General features: G+C 44.2%; 1 protein-coding gene across 13 annotated transcripts in view; it reads left to right on the forward strand.

The window, feature by feature from the left end:
* Nucleotides 1-511: 511 nt before the first annotated feature.
* The window catches only part of Golga4 (golgin A4), an 83,713-nt gene continuing 62,466 nt past the window's right edge, over nucleotides 512-21,758 (forward strand). For 5 of the 13 annotated variants that reach the window (XM_029481999.2, XM_029482001.2, XM_029482000.2 and 2 more), the window contains exons 1-4: nucleotides 515-845; nucleotides 8,467-8,556; nucleotides 16,600-16,698; nucleotides 19,969-20,034. In XM_029481999.2, coding sequence (XP_029337859.1) covers nucleotides 774-845; nucleotides 8,467-8,556; nucleotides 16,600-16,698; nucleotides 19,969-20,034 — 327 coding nt within the window. In that variant the 5' untranslated portion in view covers nucleotides 515-773. Of the gene's footprint in view, nucleotides 846-3,231; nucleotides 3,252-8,466; nucleotides 8,557-16,599; nucleotides 16,699-19,968; nucleotides 20,035-21,758 lie in introns of those variants that run through there. The other 8 variants (XM_085828163.1, XM_085828166.1, XM_021171268.3 and 5 more) reach the window with 6 other exon arrangements.

Below are 21,758 nucleotides of genomic sequence, written 5' to 3' on the forward strand. Positions count from 1 at the left end.
CGTCCTACTGCTTCTACCTCTGGATGCTGGGATTACAGGTATACACCATCACACCCAGTTTATGCAGTGCTGGGGCTAGAGCCAATCCTTCCTGCATATGCTAGGCAAATGTTCTACACCCTCAGCCCCAGATTTTCTCTTTAAACCAACCAACCAACCAACCAACCAACCAACCAACCAACCAATGAACCAACGAACCAACTAGCTGGCCAACCAGCGAACCAACTAGTCATCTATCCAGTCAGCCAGCCAATTAACCATCCAACCCACTATCCAAAAACCTTTCGAGAGAATTCTAAACGATCGTGCCACACGACACTGAATACACTTCTGCATTCCTAGCTCTATCCTCTCTCACCCCAGCCTTCTTCACTGTGGTGCTCAGTGGTGGGATGCTCCCTATTTGACAGCACAGCTCCAAGACCCCTGCTAGAGTCAGCGCAGACGCCACTGTGCACGCGCGTTCACCCACACCGCCTCCATATTGTCCGCCGCGGCGCTCCGTAGCCAGCCCCTGGCAAGCTCCACGTCGACCGCGCAGGCGCCCGGGGCGCGTTCACCTGCTGCCGTTGTCGCCGCCGCCGCCGCCGCTGACGGGGCTGGATGGGGGGCCGAGGCCAGCCAGGGGCACCCAGAAAGAAGAGACGCGGCGGCGGCGACGCCGACACCCGCACGACGAGCGCCCCGAGGTGCCCGCCAGCTCCACAGGAAGGCGGCGAGGCCCGGGCCCGGCCGCTCCGCGGGTAGAGACGCCGCCGGCCCCTCGCCGCGCCATGTTCAAGAAGCTGAAGCAGAAGATCAGCGAGGAGCAGCAGCAGCTGCAGCAGGCGTTAGCCCCTGCTCAGGTACGTCGTCCCCCTGCGCCGAGGCCCGGGAGGCGGGCGAAGTTCCCCCATGACCTTTGACCTCCGCCCCAGGACTCCCCCCCACCCCAAACCGTAGCCCAGAAAGGTTTGGGACAGCCCAGCCTGTGTAGGAACCCTGGCCTGGTTTCTCCCAAAACTCCGTCCCTGTGCAGGGTGACGGGACCGGTCGGGACATTTGACCTCGGAGTTTCCCCACTAAGGACCAACCGGGTCTGACAGATGGGTGCGATGGGTTCGGGTCCTGCGTGGGGAGCTTCTCTCGCCCGTCAGAGACCCTGACTCTAGAGTGGTGACGGGGGCGGGGCAACCCAGGTCCTTTGTGATATGTGACCTCTGCCCTCTGCCCCATATATGACCAATGTCTTCTGGGTTCCCTGGACATCGCACCCAGAATGACCAGGTCCCTATAAGTCTCCTGCTTCCAAACCCTGATCGAGGCAGAGAGTCGAGCCTGCCAGGGCCAGGCTGCTCGCAGGAGCCGAGGGCGGCGGTCCAGCGATCAAGCCTGTCACGAGTTAGTCACTTCGCATAACTTGGGTGATGGCGGACAGGGCTCAGGGGCAGACACTGAACGGGACGGGCACCGAGCCTGTCAGCAACCGGGCTCTTGCATCTTTTCTGGAAGGTCGTTGCTTTTTAAGGGAGTATGGTTTCGGGTTGGGAAAAGGGGGCGTGTTCGTGTTAGAAACAAACTACCCCTCTCCAGCGCTCCGGGTGTGAAGGACGGGAGGGGAGGGTTTCTGCTGAATCTCTCCCCAGTCTCCCTGAATATCAGTAGATTGAACACGAACGTCTTTTCTTTTATGGTTAGAAACCTGGAAAGCCCATGGTTCAAGAAAGGTCGCAGTTTGGCTAATTGGGCAGCAGTTTGGGTAATTAAATATAACGACCCAGCTTTCTGTTTCTAGAAACATAGTCTGAGAAGATTTAGGATGCAAAAACATTTAGTTACACGATTTCTTTTTTTATTGTGTGTGTGCGCGCGCGCGCGTGCGTGGGCATGTGGCAGCCAGAAGACAACCATGGTGTCATTTCTCATCCCTCGGGCTTTATTCTTTTCATTTTACTATTTAAAAAAGATTTCTGGATTTCTTTATGTGAGTGTCTTGTCTGTATTGTCTGTACACTGTGTGAGGCCAGAAGATGGTGTTGGATCCCAGGGAACTTGTCATGCATGGTTGAACCATTATGTGGGTTGGTCCTCTGCAAGAGCAACAATTGCTCTTAACCTCTGAGCCATTTCTCCAGCCCACCCCCTGGCCTGGAACTCACCAATAGGCTGGGCTCAATGGCCAGCAGGCCCAGGGGATCCACCTGTCTGCCTCCTGAGCACTGGAGTACAAGAGTGTGCCACCACATCTGTCTTTTTTAACCTGGATTCTGAGATGGAAACTCAGGCAAGCATTTTACCATCTGAACTGTCTTGCTAGCCCTGGCGCTGTTTTAATGGTAGCACTCTGGGGCCAGTAAAGAATTGGCTGGATACATTCTTACCAGGGGGCTGATTATTATACAGCGCTAAAAATAAACAACGTTGATTTGGATCTCTGCTCCACATTTATTTAGTAGTTAGTATAGATTACTTAAACCTCATAAACCTATGAGGTAAATATTATTCCTCCTATAGATGAAAATGTGATGAGACCCAAAGATGACTACTACATAGAATCATACATACTACTACATAGAACTACTACATAGAATCCGAGCTGCAGACAAATATTGTTTACGTGGACTGAGAGACGCTACAAGAGATAAGTTAAGCGCAGCGTGTAAATTGTGACCCACTCTTTACAGCAATAAGAAATGTATTTTAGGAGTGAAGCACAGCAATCTTCCACTGTAGCACTATAGACCCTCCCACTCCAGACTTACCCTCAGGAGTGAGAGGAGGCTTCTACTCTACACTGCAGCTCATCCTTCAGGCCTTATCTGTGTACTTGGTCCTTATCCCCATCTTACTTTGTTATTGTTGCCCTGTCTGAAGCCTTATTGTTCCCGAGAGAAGCCTGATGGCAGTGTAGAGAGAGACAGGAGAGGCTTGTGAGTTTCTGAGCTTGCCTCTTTATTTTTAAATAAAGATATTATATTTAAAGCTGGCTCATACCTTTTGCTTTAAGACCTGAGGCTTTCTAAGAATCTGGGATGAACACTGCTTTGTTTTCATGGCAGTAGTACCTTGTGTGGATCCTGGGGTTGCAGTACCTCAGCTGTGCTGAACTGTGGTACCTCTTCTGCTTCTCATTCCTCTCCAGTCTTCTGAAAATTGCTTGAGACTTACTCTCTGTGGAGGACGCCATATGTAGCTCATATGCCATATTTAACTGGAAGCTGCCTTATTTTCGGATGGCTGATTTTCACATATAAGAAGACCATCTTTAGGAGGTGAAGTATTTTTATACCATAAGAACGATGGTTCATTTCTGGAACAACCACTGTAGATTGCAAAATGACAAAGATGCTCGATTAAGGGCATGCTGAAAAGTTCCCACTAGTGACTGAAATGCAGATGTTGTGTGAAGACTAAGCCCATGGTAGGTAACCCTTCCTACACTGGAATGTCAAGTTGATTCGCAGTGATTGGAGCAGTGTTGTAATGAGGAAGGGTCCAATGGCCTGTCCCTGGCCTAGGTGTGTGTGTGGGAGGAGTTACTGAGCAGGTGTGCTGTGTGCTGGTGCAAGTCGAAAGCCACACCTGTTTCTTAAAGTGTGTCTGCTTGGGCAGGACTTGAGAGGCAGGAGCTTAGTCAAAAGGCTCATGAGCATCCTGCTAGTGAGTCCATAGCTGCTGTAAATTGCTCATGAGAAAGCAGTGAAAACCCCTCGTTTTGATATTTCTCATACTTGTCTACAGCTCCAATACTTAGAGCAGTCCAGCTCCTAGTGGCAGGCTGTAATAGATGAGAGGACTTCCTGTAGTAACTAGTTGACCAAAAAATACTGTGAATGTTGCTTCCTTTTCTCTTAGAAAGCTGGGATTAGTTGATTTCAGAGTTACTAATTCACAGTAGTTAAACTTCACTGATACCTAAAGAGATTTGAAAGTGCAGAATTGTACCTGTTTTTCTAACAATTTATTCTCGAGTGTTTGTGAACCTTCCAGGTAATGCAGCCTCTAGTACAGTAAATTTAAAATAGCATATCCTACTAATATGAATATTCAAGTTTTGTGTTTTTCCTATCTTTAAATCGTGTTGTTCAACCTGGGATTAATACTTTTAATTCCCGTTTTTTTTAAACCATAGTTAAAAGTATGAAATACATTGAAGTATGTAGATTTGAGACTTGGTTGCCAGATAGAAGAACTTCAAGGTTACAGAGATAGGTAGCATGGCACAGTGAAAGTAGTACTCCAGGTGGCTTGTGAGTTGTACCTGGAAGTCACCTTTTGTGTTTAATGAGAACACAGGTTAGAAGACAGAGACAATTAGAGGAGGGTCTCTAGGATCCACTCAGTGAGCAGCTATTGCCAGTTGATAGCTGTGGGGGGCGGAGGGAGGAGCATCCGTGGAAGCTCTTATTTATGGTAGGCTTCTCACACTGCACTGGATGCCTTGAACCGGTGCATAGATGGGCAGCACTGGTGAGCTTAGAGGGGGGTGGTGCTGGGGAGGGGAAATGGATGATGATATGATCATGTTTCATTTTGTGTGTGTGTGTGTGTGTGTGTGTGTGTGAGAGAGAGAGAGAGAGAGAAGAATAAAAAAAGAAAAGAAACTATGTCTCCTGCTACAGAATCTACTACTGTGAAGACTGTGGGTGTAGCTCAGCCGTCGGGTGATTGACTAGATGTTGGACACCTGGGCTTGAGGCCTAGCCTCTATACCCTGCACTAATTAAAACAAAAGATGGTAAAAGCTTTTGTTTTAGGGGTGTCTCTATGTGAATTGGGTAGAAATATGGTGACATTATTATTATTAATTACTATTTTTACTGTGAGTCCCAGAGAAGTTCGAGAGTTAGTCATCTAAAGTGAAGTGGTAAGGTGGACAGGGAGTTAGGAGGTCTGTGTGCTAACCTAGTTCTTGAAGTATCTAACCTGGGCAGTCATGTAAACATCCTGCACATCTAATCGGATCAGGAAATTGGGTATGATTTTGTGTGCTCTTTGCACCTTTCAGATTGATTGTGAAGACCCAGAGTGAGAAACTGCAAGAAGCCACTTGTAGTTGTCAACACTGTTTTCACTTAACAGGGCCTACAGGTGCTGCGCTGGGTGTTACGTTTGCCTTGCATGGCTGAGAAGGGTGCTCACAAGGTGCATGGCGTGCCTGTGGGGAAATACTGAGGAGGAGGCTTAGAGCAGCACCCGAGGAGCCTCTGACGTAACGAAAAGCAAAGGGTAGGCACTGGCACTCAAAGTTTACCATCCGGAAGGCCCCTGCTTGTTTTCACATGCTGAAAAGAAGTCGCCATGGCTATAGGGCTTCTTAGCCTAGCGACGGCCTGGTTCTGTTGGTCAGAACCAGGTCTCTGTTCTAAGGCTGTCAGGGTGTTGTCCAGGTTGTTTTCTTTCCTTCACGCCCTTGTGGTTAGGGTAGAGTTCAGTCAGTGCTTGGGAGTCTTGTTCGCTCTCTGGGCGTTGCAGAGGTGGCATTCAGCAGTTCTTGCTGTGTGTTCCCGTAGGATTTTGTTTTTATTGAGCATAGCAAGAGCCCAGGTCGCTAGCCTCGGTCTCCTTCCTGTAGACCAGGATTTGAAGGGCTTATGTAAGCAGTTAAACCTACTTGGGTAATTTTTTTTTTTTTAAGTTTAGAGTAAACTCATTTTCAGCTAAGAATCGTGCTTTCAGAACCCCCTTCCCGTCTATGGTAATACAGCTGTGAGAGTTACGTTATTCCTAGGGCAAGGGTCATGCGGGGCCTACCACACTAGACTGGTTTTTCTTATATGAAGACGAGGCTCTGGTCAGCTGATGATCAGCTGCCAGGCAGGGAAACATGAGTGTGAGCCTGGAGAGCAGCACCAGTTTTCTTAGCAAATAACTTGCACCCCCTCCCCCAACCCTCATGGAATCCAGGGCTTTGCCCATGTTAGGCAAGTGCTCTACCACTGAGCTGTGTCTTCAGCCCTTTAAATTCATGTGTCTCTAAGTGAGAGAGCCCATTAAAGATCCGGGTCCCCTGAGACCACTGCTTGTCTTGAGATTCTCTTGTAGCTTCCGAGCATGGTCAGTGGCTGGGCTGAATGTTGCCAGGTGCTGTACTTTTCTGGGCACAGGGCGTTTTAGTGCTTATTCCGCATCTGTGTGTACCTTTAGCAGTTTCAATCACTTGGTTTTCTGTTTATCCACAGTTGATGAGGCCTTCTGATTAGACTCATAGGAGGCGGAGATGTAAGGCCCATTTTAAAATTCACATTGAGATATACTTTCATGTGAGTAAAGGTCTCTCTAGGCATCTGGTCCTTTCTTGGCATTTGGGTATTTGGAGAGCTGAATTAATAACCCAAAGGTTTCTCAGACCTTATAGGATCACAGCCAGGAAGTGGCTGGTCAAGAGGCATTTCCTCTAGTCAGTAGTAGTTTGTAACCGCTCTTCTAACGTTTTATCACCTCGGTCCAGCCAGGGGCTCTCCCTTCCCGTGGTGGCCGCTGCAGTCTCTCACTCAGCCTTTTCAGCCAGCTTGGTTTCAGAATTGGCACTAGGTGTAAGAAGAGTTACAGATGTGAACTGTGATGCCCCACACTTCACATGGATGCCAGGCCTCCATGCTTGTATAGCAGGCACCTTGCCCAGGTCTTCAGTTTCCCTCGACTTGGATGAAAGCTGTCTGTGGAGTAAACAGGGTTTAGTGGCTACCATTTTCAAAACACACAGACTTCATTATGTGTATTCTAGATGCCTAAGCCATTGATAAAGATTTATGGCACATTCACCTATTTACCTATTTAAAAACTTTATGTCCTGGTTTACGTTGTCTTGTCTTGAATGGTAATGGATATCTTATCCCTTAAGGTGACTTGCATATAGCTGATTTTAGTGGATTGTATGCTGATTTTCAGGTCTATTTTAGAAGGGACATGTGTTAGGATTCAGTTTAGGCAAGAGGAAGAGGAATTTATTATAAATACTTGGTAGCTGATAGTTTCTCCAGGGCTCTGTAGCCTGGACCAGTTGCTACATCCTGGACTCTTAATAAAAATGTTGCCAATGCTCTCACCTGGCTCCAGCATGGCACCTCCCACTGCACTGCACTCCCTTGGCTGTTTCCAGTTCTGTCCCCATGCTTACTAAAGGGTGACCTTAAACTTTACATGTCTATTTTCTTACTTGTGACTCAGCCTCACGTGGGTGTGACTGATGATAGATCTCAGGTTCTCTGTTGCAGATAAAGGCAGGACTGAGCTAGTAAGTTTCTAGGGCTTTATGAGAGCTGTTTATTGAAGAAAGTTATTAAGCATGGGTATGTAGATGTGTCCTTCTTGTCGTTTAAATTCACTCTCAGTCCTGCTTTTGACACAAACATTACTCCTGCTCAGAGATGAGCATTCCTACCTTTTCCAGCCTGGATGACCAGCATGTGCCCTGATGTGAAGTGTAGCTTACATGTTTGTTTTTCTCTGTGTATGTGCAGTGCTCGTTGGTGTGTATGTGTGTGCACTGTGCTTATGACTCAGCTCTACCCTGACAGGAACAGTGTTCACACACAGGTGACAGTTCCATTTGTCCACTTGTTGCTCAAGTGGATGACAGGTTTTTATTAATTGTTTTTCTCTGTAAAGCTGTGTAGATGTGGAAGTATAAGGAAGCAAGCAGAGAGTGAGGCCAGAGCTATTTGTTACAGTTCTGAGGGTCTTGATGCTTTGGTTTCATGCTTTCAGGACTGATTTTAGCTCACACTAGAGTAGACTTCAGACATCAGGTTTGGTATTTGTGTCTTTGTCAGTGTTGATGATTCTGGTAACCAGGCTAGTAACATCTCAGTAACTAGCTGTGCGGTGGAAGTAGGTTCAGAGAAAGACTTCTAACTAGAGAGGTTGGCCCTGCTATTTAACTGTAAACTTCGTAGTATTAAATGTTTCAGGGACTTTAAAGTTAAAATTGATAACCTTCTTGGTTTTTTTGTTTGTTTGTTTGGTTTTTGGTTTTTTTCAAGACAGGGTTTCTCTGTGTAGCCCTGGCTGTCGTAGAACTTACTCTGTAGACCAGGCTGGCCTCCAACTCAGAAATCCGCCTGCCTCTGCCTCCCAAGTGCTGGGATTCAAGGCGTGCACCACCACTGCCCGGCAACCTTCTTGTTTTTAATGAACTTAAATTTTGAATCATTTTGTTTTATAGAAAAGCGGCAAAGATAGTAGAGTTTTCCTATTCTCTTCCCTGGGCTTCAGTTTCCCAATACTTTCATCCTAAATATAACCACACCCTTACTATGTGTTCCGCTAAAACAGTCTGCTAAATTGATGGGTGGTCCGGCCAAACACCCAGTGACTAGTAGCTAAGTCTTGCAGTTGATTCTTCTGTGGTTATTCCTTCCTGCTCTTGTAATCTGTCCCTTTCCTGTTTTGAGTTCCTGGGCATGGAATGAGAAGAGAACCTCTCAGGGAATAGTATACTAGCCACTGCTGTCTTCTAATCTGTACAATCGTTTTTCAATGTAGGCTTCCTCCAGCTCTTCAGTACCAACAAGGACTAGAAGCAGGACCTCTTCATTTACAGACCAGCCTGATGACGTGACACCCAACAGAGAGGTTGGTGCAGTGCTCTGCTGTGCTTTCAGGGAGCTGAGCTGTGTGCTGGGTGTGGGGACATCCAGGGAAACAGTGTTGACGAGTCACTTACTTAATTTCTCTTTATTAATAATTCAACTGGTCTTTTTCTTTCTTTTTTTTTGTTTTTAAACACAAATAGCAGTTAGCTCTTGCAAACTGTTTCTTGGAGAAAATTAAAGAGGATAGGTGTGTTTATTTCATATACGGAGCTATCAGAATAATTCAGTAATATTTTGTTCAACATAGCATCATATGGAGAAAAACCCTATATTTTTAAGCCGGTGGTTAGAAACTAGAAAGTAGCAACACATTACCTATAACAACTGACGTGAGATAGATAGTCATCTTTTTTGTATCTCTTTTCCTGTGAAGTATACTATAAATGCAGGAGGTGTGAGGGGGCTGACGAGATCGCTCAGCCCAGAGCATTGGCTGCTTTTGCACTGGATCTTAGTATTTGTGTCTTTGTCCGAGTAGGGCTTAAGTTTTTCAAAATGTACTTTAATTTAGGGCTCTTAAACACTTCAACCTCCCTTCTGGCCACCAACCAGAAGTAGGGAGAAGGATGGTTAATAGGACAAGGGGGTTGTGGACCTGTTTAGAAGTCGTTCTTTGTGGCCATTCCACTCTTTGTTATCAGGATACCAGCAGTCCAGGTTCATTGTAAATACCAAATACAAACCAGTAGCCGAGCCGAGGCTCTGCTCCATCCAGCAGAAGCAGCACAAGCCAATGGAAGTGGCTAGAATCTGCTGGAACACCATGAGAAGTTCTTTAGCGAGTTTCTCTCTACAAAGTGGAGACCAGCAAAGAAGCAGCAATGCAAGAGCATCCTCGCTCTGTTTGCAGGGTTCTGTTTATAGTCTTTTTAAACATCACGGGCCCTCTCAAGTGTCTGTTTTCAGCCAAACATCACATACCCTCTCACAAGATAGCATCCAGAAAAACATCATGTGTCATGACTAAGTTGTTAAGGAAACCAAAATTTCCACTTCAGTTTGGTTCCAAGCACTCACATGGGGACACACACTGTCATCACTCCAGTTTTAGGGGTTCTGACTCTCTAGGAGGCACTGCTAGAGGGTAATGGATCTGCCATCTGCAGTTACAGGTGCTCTTAACCACTCCTTTTCTAGCAATTATTTTATTTTACATTTGTGGTTTATGTCTGTGTGCCATATGTGTGCCTGGTACTCATGGAAGTCAAGTATCAGGTCTCCTGGAACCGGAGTTAGAGATGATTGTGAGTCCACCACGTGGGTGCCAGGAATTGAACTTGGGTCCTCTGAAGAGCAGCCTGTGCTTGTAGCCTCTGAGTCATCTCTGTCTGTCCCCTCTTCCCCCACTCCTGACCCTAAAATACTTATTTATTTTTAGAGTCTGCTTGCATGCACGTAAGTGCATCATGTGTGGAAATTGCAGTTTGCTTATCTGTTGGGATGGTTGTCTCTTGTGAGCAGCTTTCTCTTGAGGGCTCAGTGCCCAGCAGCACTTCAGAAGGAGAGAAGAATTCGTTGTTATAGCAACAACTTGGAAGTAAAACAGATATGGAGGTTTAAAATCAACTAAAGATACCTACTATACCATGTGAGCCAGGATTTCTGAGACCGTCTAGGGCATCACAGAGACCCCACCTCAAAAACAAACAAACCAAAACAAATATATTTAAGTGTTTTTTTTTTTTTTTTCCTCTAAGAGCAGGAGAGGCTTTTTAGTGTGGGTGCTGGGCAGGACACATAACACAGATGTAGGCTAAAGGGGGCATAAAATCATGTCCTTTGCAGAGGACTTACATATAGAAAGTTACAAGGATTCCAGTAGAAAACTATTAGAGCTAATAAATGAGTTTAGCAAGTAAATGCAGATAAGAAGTTAAATTACATTACATTTCCTTGGAATAGTAATTTTAAGACACCCCAAAGTGAATTTGAGGACAGAGGAAGGTGTTTGACAAAATCTGACTCTAGTTTATGATAGAAACAGAGTAGGAGAGGAAGGAAACATGCTCATGTGGTAACGGTTAAGTTACCCACAGCTTACCTCCAGAATGGGAAAAGACCTCATATTAAAAATGTTTATCACTGTATCTATTTTGTGGGTGCGGGGTGTATGTGTGCACGTCAGAGTGTGCATGTGGAAGTCAGAAGACAACTTGGAGTCTAGTTGTCTCTTCTACAACGTAGGTCCAAGGGGTGAACTCAGGGGGCTCCCCTGCAAGCTAAACTGGCCACGTGGCATCTGTAGTCCCACACAGTTCTTCCATGTGTACTGAGGAGGGTCGCAGTTTTATCTGTTAGCCTGTAGACTGTGACACTTGTAATTAATTTTGGATGTTGCAGTTAAGTGTCCTTGCTTCCTGCAGGACTCTGGTCTGACCACGGCACCATTTCTGGTGTGTGGCTTGAGTTGCTTTTGAAGATTCTCATGTGTTCAGAAGGGATGCTTGTCTGCAGTTGGCTCTTTTGCTTTTTGGTTTCTGATTTTGTTATCAGGATGCACTGACTTCATAGAACAAATTAGTACTCTCCTTTTGTACTTTTTGGAAACATTTGAGAAGAATTTGATCTGGCCTTGGGTAGTTGTAACTGCCTTCATCCCCCCCCTCACCCCCCAGTATTTTTATGCATGGAAGTGTTTTGATTACTAATTTAATCTATAGCCTTTTCAGATTTATTCAGTTTTCTTTGTTTTGAAAAGTTGTTTGCGTTCCATCTAAATTATCTTATGTTAGCAGTAAGAGTCTCACTGTCTTGTTTTCTCTTGTGCCTCAGCTGAGGGCTTGCTGCTTTTGACACATTACCTCTCTGTCTGTTACACCTTCCGGTCTGGTGATGAGCATTTTCAGAGTAGGGATGGCAAGTAATGTCCGAAGTCTTATTTTTCTCAAGTCTTAGGAACCTCGAGTGAACCCTCTTGCAGTCTTTATTGGATCATTTCTCTCCATCTTTTTACAACTTGGTGTTTCTGTTGGGGCTGGGGAAAGTCACATGAACTTGCTTTTGTTTGTAAACATTGTGTGTGAAACAGAGCTGGCCTTGTAGACAGGAGAGCCTCAACTAGGGTCTTGGATGTGAGCGACATGACTCAGTCAGTCTACCCACATCAGTCTCCTGCAGTTGTGCCATCTCAGACCCTTGTTCAGGCACGTATGTTCTGAGTAAGAACATACGCCTTTAGTTGGCCCTTCAGACATTGGTATGTGTGGTGTGAGAGGGGTCACCAGCTTCTGAGGCCCTGAATTCCTTAGCACAGCTCCCACACTATTCTTTGTGAGAGATGGCAATCAGATTTGTGAATAAAAATAATAAAACGAAATTTAAAAGTTTCTTGGAATTAGTGATGGTTTCTCAGGGAATTTCCGAGACGCCCTTGGCAAAGCTGCTGGCTGTAGAAGCAGTTGGTCATATGCTGTGTAGAGCCTTTGCCTGGACAATTTGTGGTCCCATCATCCTGTCTTAAGTGTCATAGACACAGACATAGAAATGAAGACTTTACAGTGTTAACTGGCCAGACCCCCCGGAGCTCCTGGGCACTGGACCACCAACTAAAGAATATGCATGGCTCTGGCCGCATATGTGGCAGAAGATGGGCTTGTTGAACATCGGTTGGAGGAGTGGACCTTGGGCCCGAGGGTGTTCGATGCCCCAGTGTAGGGGAACGCAAGGGGAGAGGGGAGGGCCCTCATAGAGGCAGGGGGAGGGGAGATGGGAAGGAGGAGGGTTTCTGAAGGGGAGACCTAGAAAGGGGAAAACATTTGAAATGTAAGTAAAGAAAATATCCAGAAAAAAAAAGAAAGAAAGAAATGGATTTCTTTTTTCTCTTTTGTCATTGAGGGGTGTATCTGGGTTCGCAGACATGGTAAACACCGATAGGCCAAGAGGGGCTAAAATCATCTCTGAGAGGCTTGAAGTTGAGATCAGAGGCTGCTGTTTACAAGAGCAGCTCTGTAGGAATGGAAACCTGCTCAGTGCAGTTCTGTTAGCCCCCAGGAGAGTCTCTGCTGGGGCTCCTGGGAGCTTGGCGGAGGCTTTTCCTGAAGTCTCCCACTGGCTGATTGAGAGACTGAACCTGAAAGCGTCCTGTGTTGGTAAGTTAGAACAGTGCAGTGAGCAGCAGCGGGTAGTTCTCCTAGCTGCAGTAGTTAGCTGCTGCTTGCAGCTGTCTGTCCAGGGCTCTGCTGCTGACATGGGAAGCTCCTGTCCTTGGGGAGGCCTCATGATGAAGGACTAAGTCACACCTCTGTTGGGCTTAGTGGCTGAGCTTGCAGGTGGAACCTGACCCAAGATGGAGCCTTGGTAATCAGATTAACTAGGTGAGAAGGGAGGTCACAGAAGGAAGGACAGACATCTTTCTCTAAACGGGCCTGTAAAGGAGTGCTTCTCGGCCTTCCTAATGCTGCAACCCTTTAATAGTACAGGCCTCATGCCGTGGTGACCCCAGCCATAACATTGTTTACTTTGCAACTTCATAACTGTAATCTTGCTACTGTTATGAATTGTAATGTAAATCTGTGATTTCCAGTGGTGTTAGGTCACCCTTGCAAAAGGGTCTTTCGACAGCCCAAAGGGGTTGTAACTACCCTTTGGTAGCACTTGAGAACTACCACTGTAAAGTAAATCCTAAACCACAAGATGTTAGCCAACAAATTAGACACTAAGGTAGGAGTTTATTCTAGATGAACGTGAAACACTACAGTGGTCTAGAATGTTAGAATGAGACAAGTGAGGAAGTCATTTTCTTAAAATTAACAGAATATTATGAGAAAAAACTTAGCCCAAACAAAATTATACTAAGTAGTAATAAAAAAGAACTAATTAGAAATTCTAAAGAGAAATAAGTGAATTCAGAAAAAATATTGCCTATCCCACCACAGATTGACACAGATGTGGAAGAGATAGCTGCAGGAAATATGCAGGGTAGGTTGGAATCCTTCTAGGTAATCCAGGGGTTCAGATGGTGATAAGAGCCCAGGGCACATAGCTCTGTGCAGTGGTAGTGACAGGAACCCAGGGCACATAGCTCTGTGCAGTGTTTGTGCAGTGATGGCTTCCCTGTGGACCACACAGAAGAGGTGAAGTAGGCTTTAGCTTAGAAGTTGAGTAAGCTTTGAGAAATGGAGGCGCTGGAGCAGTTCTGAGAGTTGGAGTGGAGCTGTTGGCTTTCAGTTTGTTTGGTGTTGGGATGGGAGCATCCGAGAGCTGGTGCTGGTGAGAGCACAGACATAAAAAAGCACACAAGGGCAGGGCAGGTGTGGGCCTTGAATCTGACCTTAGATTGCTTTGCTTTGGGGAGTGAGAGGCTTGGATCTATCTACACCGTTCATTTTTGTTTGACCACGTTTTGGAATGTTGGTCACCATTTCTTTATGATGGGCATCAAACTTGGGGAGTGGTCTTTTAAAGTTTCACATATACTCCCTTCTAAACTTGCTTTTTTTTTTTTTTCTCCACTTTTATGGGTGTTTTGTTTAAAAAATGATGTAACTTTGGAAGCCTAAGAGCTCTGAGTCTGTCTAGCTTTCAGTTTAAAGTTAGCATTTATTCCAAGAACGGCCTTTCTGAGAGCCTAGAGTCAGAGTGTTCGTCAATTTGCATGGGATTCTTGGAGCTAGGCAGGCATTCAGCATAGTTAATATATAATTGATAATAATGTTTACAATTTAGTATAGTGAGTTCTGGGAGTCTATCCTAGGAGTACTAATCATCAATATTGAAAAAAAAAAAGAGCTTTAAAAAATGTCTGTATTTAGGGCCTAGGAAATGGCTTAGTTGGTAAAATGCTTGTTGTAGAAGTGAAGACTTAAGTTTGGATTCCCAGAACCCATGTAAAAAAACCAGGTGTGATGGCGCTTACGTGTAATCCTAGACTGGGGAGACAGAGGCTGGAGGATCGCTGGAGCCAGTCCTCCAAAGTTACTAAGGTTCCGTTTCAGGGAGAGACCCTGTCTCAAGACACTGAGATCGAGAGCAGTAAGGCAGACACTGAACATGAAGCTCTCTGGTCTGCACATTTAGCCACATGGTCACATGCATGCGTACACTAATGTACAACACACCATTTTAAAATTTTTTTAAAAATTAATTTAATTTAATTTTATCTTAGTCTGGCATAGTTACCCCTAACTAATCCAGTAAAGGGCAACAAGAAGCAAGGGAGTCAGTGGTTCAAAGTCATTCCTGGCTACATAGCAAGCTTGAGGCCAGCCTGAGCTACCTGAGAGTGTGTATTAAAACAGCAGCTAGTCCAAATAACCCAAAAGTGTGTCTGTCTATAATTATGATGGTCTCTAATGTAGCACTGGGTAAAGAACCAGTGAACGTTTTAGTCAGTATCTGTAGCCTTAGAGTCCTGAGGGAAAATGTGTATGTTTTAAAACTTCTGCATATACTTATTTTCAGACATGTCCTTTATAGGATATATAATTTATTATATATTATGCAATGTGCTATATAGTGTATTATAAACCATAGAGTATGTTATACTTTATTACATATTTTTCTTAAAAGCAACTGTAATCACTATTTCACTGGATTAATTTTTCAGCATTTTCATTTTGCAATAATTATATATACATAAGAGATTATTAAAAAAAAAACCCTTGGGGGCAGCTTGTACACCCTCTCTCCAGTTTTCTCAAATATTAGCATCCTGTATCCTTATTCTGTGATCTCCCAAAAGGCAGTTACCATTGAGATGTTTGTGACAGCCACAGAGCTCCTATTTAGGTCTCACATGTCTTACATGGACTGATCATGTGTCATGTATGCTTGCATATGTGTTAGTAATCTGTGCAGTTTTACACATGAATAGAAATGCAGTCTCTACCATCAGAGGGTCTGGGGCGGAACCTTGCTGTGCAAGTGTGAGGGTTGTAGTTTGGGTCCCCAGAACTCACTCAAAAGCCAGGCAAGTGTGGTGGCTTCCCAGCCCCTGGCAGACAAAGTTGGGATGCCTATGGTCTTCTGGCTAGCTGTCGCTTAGCTGGAACTGGCAAGCTCCAAGCTCTGAGCGAGATCCCGCTTCAGTAGATAGAGTGGAGAGCCATCAGGAAAGACAACTGATGTTAACATACACACGTAAAGGAATCATTGAAAATAAAATTTGGTATATATCTAATTCATGATTATTGCTATTTTGATGTTATAGGTTCTGAAAGAAAAAGCACAAAAGAATATGTATTAAAAGAACTATTCTTATAGATTTTATTTCAGAAGTTTCTTGTGTATGTACTTTTGATAAAAGTGATTTTGCACATAAGTATTAATAAGGTTCTTTGTATGTGTTTTATCATTTCTGTATACTTCAGTGCTCTCTTTTGTATCCATTTTAGTATTTATGAAAGTTATCCTAAGTGTTTGTGTCATTTACATTTGTCTTTAGGCCACTTTTCCTGTGGTATGATTGACATTAAAGTTATCTGTACCTGGTATCCACAGTGAGTGGAGGATGATGTGTGAAGTTGGCAGTGTTGGCTACAGCTATGCCCCATACCCATCACCTCCTGATGTTTCCTCCTCTCATTATTTTGTCGATGCTGCTGCTGCTGCTGCTGAGGAGGAGGCGAGTGGTATCTAGTAGAGAGTTAATGTAGTGTGTAAGCGACAGCCTCCTAGAACAGTTGGAGTGTGCAGCATTGTTGGCTGTGGCCATTGTTCTCTGTAGATCGTCAGAGCTTCCTCATCGCACACCACTGACCCTCTGCACTTTTGTGCATTGTTTATGTTAGAATGGACTTTATACCATGTTGCCAGATATATTGGGTGACAGGATGCCTGCTGTAGGCATCCTATGTACTATATCAGTTAGCAAGTGGCTTCCAGGTTGGCCTTTGAAGTCCTAAACTCACTGTTCATACCATGCTGGGTCTATCCCAGCAGCTTACAGTTTCTTGGGGAGGGTGACCATCATGATGGTGGCTGTAGTATTGAGTGTTGTTGTGTTTTGCTTTGAGATCATGCTATGATTTGTATTTCATCATTTGTTTTGTTTTTGTGCCTCTGCTTGTTACACTGACTGTGACAGCTACTAGCCGGGATGGTAGCAGAGCCTGCCTTTCTCTCTGAATACACTATCTTTGCTTTGGATTCCTCCAAACAGCCCAAAACACAGACTGGCAGTGTGGTGAGTTCATGCACCGCTTTCTGCATTCCCTTGTGGGGAATCTCCACGTTTGGGCGGCTGCAGCACCGAGTCTCATGTGGCTTCTCACTTGCGTTCCCTCAGAGTGTCTTCAGTGTTGTGTTGCTAACCCTGCTCTAAAACCTCAGAGAACAAGTTGCTGAGTTTTGTGTCCGGTAACTAACTGCACTGCAGTAACATTCCCCTCCCACTAACGTAACGTGGGCTTTCTTTACTTGTTAGAACTGCCTACCGCTGACGTTTTGTCCCTTGGAAATGTTTGCTCATACTGAAAAAACCCAGTATACATGGTTAGAAATCTGTTTTTCTGTTGGGAGGAATCCTAGAGTGTTTGAGACACGACTGACTTTTTTTTTTTTTTTAAAGGAAAATAATGTGTTGTGTAAATAAAAAATTAACAGCATTGCATAGGTAGGTCGATTCTTTTATAGCATGTTCATTTCTTTATTTAGGAACTATAGGTAAGAAGTAAGCACAAAGTACATTGTGTTTTTAATTATTGGTTTTTTTTTTAAGAAAGGAAACAGTTTTCTCTTTTAATGAATGACTTCATTTTAATTTTTTAAACTTAATTTTAACTTTATATATGTTTTATTTTGGGAAAGGAAACATTGTTTTCTATCTGGAGTATCTGGTAAACTGATGATTTAATAAATTAAAATGTGGCAGGATTCACTTTCTAAGGCTCGCTTGTGGTGCTCCCTTGGAGGATGGCTGAACGGGGTCTGCAGTTTCTCTAAGTGTTGAGAATTGGTTTAACTCGGTAGCTAGTGGAGAAAGCAGAACGTTTTTCTTCTTAAACCGAGTCCATGTGAAGGCTTGGTGTACCTAGAGCCAGCAGTGCTCTTCAGGTCTAGTTTAAACTTGAGAGAAGGAAGCAGCTCGGGGAAGATGCGTTGTGAAGTGACATCTGGAAAGCTGGTTTCTCTGGCTCTGGCTACAAGGAACGCTGGCTGTTTACAGAGATGTGAAGCTGAGCCAGGAGTCTCAACTGTGCAGACTGACAGGTTTCACTTGACAGAAACAGAGGAAAGGAAGATAAAGAAGCACAGACTGTGTACTGCATTCAGGAGTAATGTAGACTTCAAAGGCACACTTTTCATGAGTACAGACTATAAAATAATTTATTTTCAATTCCTATTCTATTGTAAAAAATGCTGTAAGGTAAAAAGGAGTACTTTAAATTATTTAGAATAAACTTCAGAAGACTAGAAAAACTAATCATATAAATTTTATGTTTATGATTAACAATTTAAATCTCTCTGTGAGACAAAGGAAAGCCATAGGATAGTTATTTGTATAATAATAAAAATTTAGTGGGGATTAATTACAAGTTCATCAAGAGCTGAATTTCCTTAATTTACTTTTTTAAAGGGTTTAATTTATTTACTGGGGGTGGGCAGTATCTCTATTATTAGCCCTGGCTGTCTTGGACTTGCTATGTAGACCATGCTGGCCTTGAACTTACAGAGATCCCCTTCTTTCCAAGTGCCAGGGTTAAAAGCACATGCCACCCTGCTGGGGCTTAATTTAGTTTTTAAAACATATTTCTCTCTTTAACTTAAACAAAACAGCTGTATCTTTAGTGCCCAGGAGCCAAAAAAAAATGATTATAGAAAGATTGAAAAAAGTATAATTGAGCAGATTGCAGATAAATGAAAACAACTTAACTGAAGACAAGTTTGGCAGAGAAGCGAAGCTGCAGAGTCTAGTCAGCCAGCATAGACGAGCAGGTGTCTGTTGTCGGAGAATTCCCTCAAAGTGCTGGTGACCTGGAGTGTCAGTATCAGAATGCAGTGAGTTCTTCCCACCTCTCCGGGAGGAGGGCCCTGAGAGCTCTTATGCTGAAGGAATTCTTGGCTAGAACCAGCACTGGGTGTCAGCACAGGGCACAGGAGATTGTGGCCTGCCCTCTGAGAGCTGCTGCTTTAGTGTGGAGACATAGATGCCCATGCATATGTACAGCACAAAGGCATCTTAAGTGTTGGAGAAGAAAATATGTGGCATAGAAGGTGTTGACTCTGCAGGTGAGCCAGATGGGGGTTGAAAGCTGAACATGGAACACAGCAGAAAGGGGGACTCTGTAGATAGTGGCAAAAATCTCAGGCTCTGCTGACTCAAGTTTACATGGTGTAGTAACCAGTGCTCCTTAGCTAAACTACTTACTTAGCTTCCAACTTCCACACACATTCCCCACTTTGGATATTTTCAGGAACTTAAATCCTAAAGCTGGAGTGGTGGTGCTAAGGCAGGAGAGGATCTTTTGAACTTAGGAGTTTTAAGACTAGTCTGGGCAGTTCAGCGAGGCCCTGTTTCATAAAACTAGAATATCGAAGAAATCCTTCATTTGTAAATATTTTGCTTTCTTTCCTGAAAATAAGGTTAAATCATATGATACAATAAATTTATAATACCAAAGATTAACCTAGTTTATCTTGAGAAACTTGAGAATACGTTAGACAAGCATTCATTTCTCCTTTGATCTTCCCTCGGGTTACCTGTAAAGGCAGAGGAAGCTACCATGCCAGACTACAGGGGCCGTAACTCCTGCTGTGCATGCCTGGTGCAGTGCTGCTGTGATTTTCCCATGAGCCCCTTCTGTGGGTGATGAAAGGTAGAGCAGTGCTCAGGACAGAGCTCCGAAGCTCAGAGGCTCCTAGGCGTGTCTCTGCAGTCGCAGCAGGAGTAGCCAGTGAGTGGTCTTCCTTGGAGCACTCTGCTCAACACAAGGAAACAAAGCCAGTATGTGTGGAAGAAATTTTCACTAAAATTTTTCTCAAAATGTTGACACTGGGTCATTCAAGTTGCTGGCTTCAAGTGAATGAGGCATTTCAATTTTTAATTTATTTTTATTTTTTGTAACTTTGCCCAGATAATTTTAATTTGGATGTGGTTTTACTGCAGAGAGCAGTTGACATGACTTTTCTATTTTAGTGAGCTTTGCTGATTGACTCCCTGTTAGTTTTTGTCATGGAAACTGAATTGGGAACATAAGGGCTTGCAGAGGTGTGATTAGCTTGAAATATATTTGCTACTCACTAATTTTTGCTATTGATTTCATGTTTAATTTAATAGCAAAGTGATTTTCTAAAATACTTAACCACACTACTTTTGCCCTGCATGAAAATATTCTAATTAGCAATTACTAATTTTGTTCAGTAGATGCAAGTGTCTACTAGGTCTTACTAGTTTAACAGATTTAAAACGTTAGTTTACAGTTAACTTTTTAATGATGTTCTTTCTTGTCCTTAGAATGCATCAACTCAAGCAACAAAGTCTCCAGATGGTGTCAGTAAAGAGGAGTCATCCCCTTCTCAGGTTGGTTACTTACTTACACTGCCAGGCCTTTCACAGAGGTGGCCTGTCGTTACTAGTGTGTGGCTGTCTGAAAGGGTGCTGTCAGATGCTAAGTGGCTAAAATCTTGCTCTGAGACCACATAGTATCTTTGCTCGGGTAAGACAGTTAATATTCCCATTTACAGATGCATGTTGCACAGGAACCCTTTTCCTGTAACTTCCCCTCTCTGTCTGTTTAAAACCACCCCTCGATGCCACTTCACAAACATAGGTTGGCCTTCGGGAAGTCACATCTCTGTTCTAGCATGTTCTATCAGTAGAATGATAGCTATACCAAAATGTCCCAGCCTGAGGATTTTCTTTTATAGTATCTGTTATCAGCTCTGCCTAGTCTCAGAGAACCTATTAAAGCAATACTAATCAAAAATTAATAGTATGAAACTTTAATATCTATAGAAAAATGTGACATATTTACCCTACAAATAGACCTTTGTAATCAAGGCAGACAAAGTGGCTCAGCAGGTAAAGGGGCTTGCCACTAAGCCTGACTGAGTCTGATTCTTGGGACCCACTGGTGCAGGGAGGGAATTGGCTCCCCACAAATTGTCTTTTGACTTATGTGCTCTGTATCCTGATGTGCATAAATGAATTTATGGACATAATAAAAAATTAAAAACAAAAAAACCTATAACCAGAAATTAATGGTGCTCTAAAAGCCTTTAGCTCCGTCTGGTCCCTCACCTCATCCTCAGAGGTCACCACCACTCTTTCTCTAGTATTACCAGTTAATTTGACCTTCATGTAAAGTGTTTGCTTGCCTGCCTGCCTGCTTCCTTGCTTCTTTCCTTTTTTTCCCTTCCTTCCTTCCTTCCTTCCTTCCTTCCTTCCTTCCTTCCTTCCTTCCTTCCTTCCTTCCTTCCTTCTTCCATTTAGACTTGAAGTTCTCAACTTGTGGGTCATGAACCCTTTGGGGAATCTAATGACCTTTTCTTGGGGTTTTGCATATCAGATATCCCGCATATCACATATTTACGTTATGTGTTATAACAGTAGCAAATTTACAGTTATGAAGTACCAATGAAATAATTTTATGGTTGGTGGTCACCACAATGTGAGGAACTGTATTAAAGGGTCTAAGCATTAGGAAGGTTGAGAACTGTGGGGCTGTGGGTGTAGGGGAAGGTGGGGGGAGAGCCTGCATCTGGTGGACGCAGGAGGACTGCCAGATGCTTTCCATGTGGCCCTGGATGGGCATCTGGCTGTGTGAAGCCACTGACCCCACACAGCGGGGAGTGGACAAGGGGCAGTCCCTGGTCCCAGGTTCTCAGTCTCTGGCATCCCACGATGGATATGGCAGAGGAGCTGGGAACAGAATGGGGGCCCTGGGGCCGCACTCGGCCCCAGAGATATGGGAAGAGAGGACAGGAGGGGAGGGGGGCGCTGGGTGGTTCCCATGCAGGCAAGAGTCCTTAGTATGGTTTGTGGCTGCAGCATAGCATGGCCTTCTGTGGGGAGATTATACACAGCACGTTAGGAGAAAGCCTATCCCATTGTTAAAGCACGGCGGGCCTTGATGGTCAGAGACAGTCTATGGTTTTAGAGCTTTATTGTAGAACGGTAGGGAGAAAGAGAGAAGGTAGAAAGAGAGACCAGCCAAGAGGAGAGAAGAGAGAGAGAAAAAAGGAGAGTTAGAGAGTAAGAAAGCTTAAGGCTTAGAAAGAGAGAAGTAAAAGCTTAGAGAGTAA

Source organism: Mus caroli, unplaced genomic scaffold (genome assembly GCF_978045245.1).
Source record: "Mus caroli unplaced genomic scaffold, Mus_caroli_1 scaffold_11, whole genome shotgun sequence".
In the NCBI taxonomy this organism is placed as follows: Eukaryota; Metazoa; Chordata; class Mammalia; order Rodentia; family Muridae; genus Mus; species Mus caroli.